The 5,338-nt window shown below is 39.6% G+C and overlaps 1 protein-coding gene across 1 annotated transcript in view; it reads right to left on the reverse strand.

Annotated features, from left to right (window-relative positions):
* SLC18A2 (solute carrier family 18 (vesicular monoamine transporter), member 2) overlaps positions 1 to 5,338 on the reverse strand; it is a 28,365-nt gene that overhangs the window by 16,567 nt on the left and 6,460 nt on the right. The window contains exons 3-4 of the mRNA XM_010189112.1: positions 2,687 to 2,745; positions 540 to 623 (exon numbers count right to left, since the gene is read on the reverse strand). Of these exons, the coding sequence (XP_010187414.1) occupies positions 540 to 623; positions 2,687 to 2,745 (143 nt within the window). The remainder of the gene's footprint in view (positions 1 to 539; positions 624 to 2,686; positions 2,746 to 5,338) is intronic.

The following is a 5,338-nucleotide window of genomic DNA, read 5'->3' on the forward strand; positions in this document are numbered from 1 at the left end:
CATCATGGGAAATATTTCCAGAAAAAGACTGTGAAATGCTTTAACAAAACATATTTTCTCCAGTCTCAGAAATTTCAGCTCCTCATTTAAATTTATAACCTTGTATTGGAAATCTGGTACAGGCAAACTGAGTCCAAACTGGCAGACAGCATGGTAAGTCCTTGAAAACATTCTATAACAGAAATTTCAGGAACAGACAGAGCTGCTATCTCTACTATAATGAGTACCAACATAAGTTCCCGATGACCTTTAAAATGGCTAAAAACAAATTTAAAATGTTGAAGACACAGATGCAGAAATCCCAGGGAGAGTGCAGTTCATTTAGGGCTCTACTTTCCTGCAACCCAAATATCAAGGCAGTTTGAAAAGACATTTGCTTTTGAGCTACTTGATATGAAATGGACAGAAAAAAATAGAAAATTTATTTATTGAATATTTTTGTATTAATTATTGAAGCTGCAGACAAAATAAAATTTAGAAAATTACTAAAAATTGCAGAATCAGTGACCTTTATTTTACTCTATCATCTCTTCTCTTACCTGCCACAGAAGAACATGAGGAACCCACTCCTTGAAGGGACCTGGCAATAAACAGTAATGTGTAGCTTCCTGAGAAGGCAAACACTACAGAAAGAAAGCAAAGGTAAATTTTTAAAATTAGGTTAACTATAACTAAGTTTAAAAGTTAGATTTCTTGAAATCATCACAAAAACTTCATGAAATTTAGTCAAGTGTTTACAGCGACTTGTGCCGCTTTCAATGCTAACTGCATTATTTTCCCTTATTGCATTTAGATGTGTCAGTGTTGAATTGCTCTCAGGTGTCTAAGCCTCCTGGTAACACCAAATGCAAGCGCACAAGCAGTTTTAACTAATTACTTAGAATTTGATTACATCCTGCTCTGATTCAGCTGCACACCAAAGGAGTAATAAGACCTTTCTTGCCAGCCTTGTCTTTCCATGCTGCTTCATTGAAGGGTCCTCAGCCTGGAGGTCCAGGCACTCAGGGAAAGCAGGATTTAACACACACCCACCCATGTGTGTGCACCGATGTTTCCTTCAATAAGTAAATGGGTGGAGAGAGGTTTCACCCCGGTGTTCCCAGCTCTGCAATAGATGTGCAGCACAGTGGGCTGAAGGTGCAGGGATGCCAGCTCCACCCATTTGGGGGCTGTAGGAAGTTCCTGGTCCTCCCAGCAGCAGAGAAATGGCACTGAAGGAGGTGCCTCCTATCTGTTCCCAAGAGATTTTACCCTGGGCTCCCTTCTGCCTTTTGGGAGAAAGCCCCTGGATGCTGCACTCATCAGTCCAGCTAAATTCCCCATCTACAACACTGGAAAGTTGGAGTGTCCCAGAAACCCATCTCTGCTTGTAGAGCCTATGTCATGGTCAGTGTCATTAAATCTACAGTGAGTTTTTAAAACCTTTTTAATGCTCCTATCTGTTGGCCGCTCTCAGGCTTTTCACCACATCTTACGAAAATCACTACCCATGCAGACAGAGAAAAAGCAAGAAAAATAAAGGAAGGATGGATGTCACCATATCAACATTACTCTCTTCTGACATAGATTAGGCTTACTACTCTTATCTCCATCCCAATCAAAATTTGTCTAACATGTTCCTAAAATGCAGAGTTATCAGGCACTCCAAGACCAGGTAATCTCTGGCACTTCAATCCCCTTGCTGTTAGAAATAGTCTCCTAATATTTAACATAAATTTCTTTCGACACAGCATTAAGCTCTTTATTCCTTCTCTTACGTACAGCGGACATGGAAAACTCTTTGTTCCTTTCCTTTTTGTCATAGACTCTGACACCCCTTACATCTGCTTCCTGAAGCAAACCTAGCTCTTTCATCATTCCTCACAGACTCCTAATGATCCTTGACATTCTCCTTTGTACTCTGGGCCACAGCTTTAAGTGCCATGCCAAAACTGAACATAAAACAGCAGCTGAAGCCTTATCAATGCCATTAGAGCAGACAAATTATCTCAGCTGACTTGCAGGCTGTACTCCTGTTTGCACATCCCACGGTGACGTTTAGCAACGCTATGATATTGTTGACTTATATTCTGCTTGTGAGCCACTGCAGCCTCATGATCTTTCTGATAAGCCCCTACAATAGCTAGTTGTTAAGGACCCTGCAAAATAGCCCTCTCATGGCTGAAAGCCCTCCCATAGTTATCAGTTTAAAACTGTCTGAGCACTGTTTCAGATTACAAGAACCTGAGAGAAAAATTTTGCTAAGCAAGAGAAATTCTTCACTGTGAGGGTGGTGAGACACTGGCACAGGTTGCCCAGGGAAGTTGTGGTTGGCCCCTCCCTGGCAGTGTTTAAGGCCAGGTGGGAGGGGGGTTTGGGCAACCTGGTCTGGTGGGAGGTGTTCCTGCCCATGGCAGGGGTTGGACTGGATGAGCTTTAAGGTCCCTTCCAACCCAAACCATTCTGTAATTCTGTGAAGAGACCCGCTGAGGTGGAATGGAAGATGGTGAATTCCTTATAGCACTTTCATAAGAGCGTACTTGTCAAATCTTAGCAGCAGCACCATCCACGTGGAACAGCCACCCTTAAATTTTCCTTGAAAATCAGTTCCTCTGCATCAACAAGAAAAATTCCTAGTGAGGACTATTATAGTTCATGTAGTTAAAAGTTGCATTGAGGCCAGCCCAAACACGATGTGGACACTTACTGATCGTTGACACAAACATGATGCAGAAGCCAGCAAACAGTGGAATCTGGTAGCCTATTCTGGAAAACAAAATGAACATTCACATTTCTGGGATTGTTTCACTGACATTTTGAGTTAGACTTACTCACATGAATGCACACAGCATAAAAACCCAACCTGTAGTTCCTTTGTAGGCTTTGAACTATTTATTGTGGACCACACGATCAATTCCGTGCAAGTTACAAATGCCTTTCCATCTGGCACAGCAGACTTTGTATCTGAAATCCCTGGAAGAAATCCTTCTCTCATTAGGATCTGATTGCCTTGTTCTTGTTCCACTATAATTGTTCCCAATAAAGTCCCTCTGGGCCTCCATGGGGTTGCCAAGGATATGAGAAAGGAAGATTTGTCTGAGCATGCTGAGCTTTGAAATATCTCAGTAGTGTTTCAATGCTCATCTGTTTCCATCCTCATGAGACAATGACTATAGTGAGACAGGGTCAAAACAATGGCTTTTTTACTGGGAAAATTTATCACCAGCTTTGCTGGGACTTGTGCCTCAGTCAGGAGCACTGGAAGGGTCCCAGAGAGCCTGAGAAGAATATTTTTGCTTTCCATGTGTTTAGGAGTAAAAATGGAGCTGAACAAAGCTTTTCTCATCAGTCCACTTCTTCATCAAGACTCTGAACAGCCTGTAGAAATGTCTGGTTGCTGGAAGTATTTTCAAGTTTCCAGAAAATAACAGATTTTCTGTCTGGCAAGCAAACACATATTTTTGGCAGCTGAAAATGAAATTTCAACCCAAAAAAATCACAATATACTGTTTTTCACACCATTAAAGATCTACCCTAGAATAAAAAACATTACCCAGGTAGCTCTGAAGACAGTCTATGCATTCTACTCAGCACACTTTATTCACAGCTTCTTTTTTACACGATTCTGCATCTTAAATGTATTTGTATTATTTAATGGCCACATTCTTAAACAATTTATCTAATTGGTGTTATTTAATTTTATTTCATTTTTGTTATTTAAAGTCTAAATTCTTCAACAATTGATTATGCTTTTCAAAGGAATACTGATTGACTTCAACTTCTAATGATTTGACAGTATTGGGCATTTATATTGGCAGCGTTGGCTTAAGCAGGCCAATCAAATAATGGAAGAGTCTGTAATTCCTTTTTATTTTTAATAATAGCAATCCTTACACAGGTAAACCAATCAAATTATTCTTAGCTTTGGGTTTCTGTTAATATAATTTTTATACAATTAAGGACCACCGATAATGAAAAACTCTGAAGTGCAGGGCTTGATGTTCATTATATGTCTTGTTTTAACATTTGTTTGAGTTTTATGAATGAGAGAAGTCTAGCATGGACACTTTTATGTGCCACAGAAATCTCTAATGAAGTGCAGGTGCAACAATTTTGCCTCAAATACCATTACTACATTAAAAACAAGACAAAGATGAAGTGTGTGAATTCTTCTAGTTGAAATTTGTAAGGGAGTGTTACAAATATCCAGCAGAGACCAGTTACTCTTGTGGTTACTTGTGGACTGGTATTTCCAAAGCAAATTAAATCCCTGGCACTACCACAGACGTCCTCTGTGACCTTATGATAATAATTTTAATTTCTCAGCACCTTGATACCTGGCCTGTAAGAGAATACTACTACTTTTTTTTTTTAATGTTTTACTAAAGTAGACTATTTTTCTAAGACCATCTCTTCTCTTACTGTTTGTATAGTGGGTATTATACAACGTTAATCTCCACTGACGTTTCTTGCCATCTTCTTGTCTGCCTCAGAGCTGAAGTGGGCACTTGGCCTTCCCAGTGAGCTCAGGCAGAACAGGACACAGAGAGTTGCTTTCATTTTGAATTGACCATAATTGCTTTGATTTTTAATTTTTCAGTTAAAGAAAGCACTGATAGAAGTACAGATTAAACAAACAAACAAACAATCAAAAAAACAGAAACAAACTTTCAGGTATGGCTCCTGCTGTTGGTGAACAATATCATCTTCATCTGTGGTACTGTGAAAGTAAAAGCTGAAGGACCTTATGGCTTCCTCCATTGCAAAGTAAAGTAGGGTTGCGTCTCTTAAGGGCATCCCAGTGGCCCTAGGATGGACACTGAGAGAGAAATCTGCTTGCAGTACAGAAATCAAGCAATTCTTAGACTTGACAAAGGGGCCATGAGACAGCAATTTGCTTCTGCTACAAGCACACCACAATAAAATTCAGTTATTTGCAGGAAGACAAATGCCATTCAAAGTGGCTACTACATTCACATTTCCATCACTGAGACATGAGCTGTGAGATCTTCCATAAACATTAATGAGTTAAGCAAAGAGGAAGGTTACCATACTAGTTCTGTAACCTTAACCAAAAGATCAACCTCTAGAAAGTTAAAACTGGTTTCTCTTCTTCCAGTAGGCTTCCTATACTTGGAAAGTTTCTGGTGGTTGAATGTTGAAAGAAAACAAGTAATTTGGAAGTTACTTTCAATGCTCAATGAAATATTATTCAAGCATCAATCTTAATTTTTGCAGCAGCAGATATTATTCCTCCTTTATCTTAGACAAACAGGGTCACTCCTCTGAAAAGTTAAAAGTTGCCTGGAGCCTCACACACAATTTGAAGATGCACAATTCTGGTGTGCTGCCCCTACAC

This window comes from Mesitornis unicolor, unplaced genomic scaffold, assembly GCF_000695765.1.
Source record: "Mesitornis unicolor isolate BGI_N332 unplaced genomic scaffold, ASM69576v1 scaffold8127, whole genome shotgun sequence".
In the NCBI taxonomy this organism is placed as follows: domain Eukaryota; kingdom Metazoa; phylum Chordata; class Aves; order Mesitornithiformes; family Mesitornithidae; genus Mesitornis; species Mesitornis unicolor.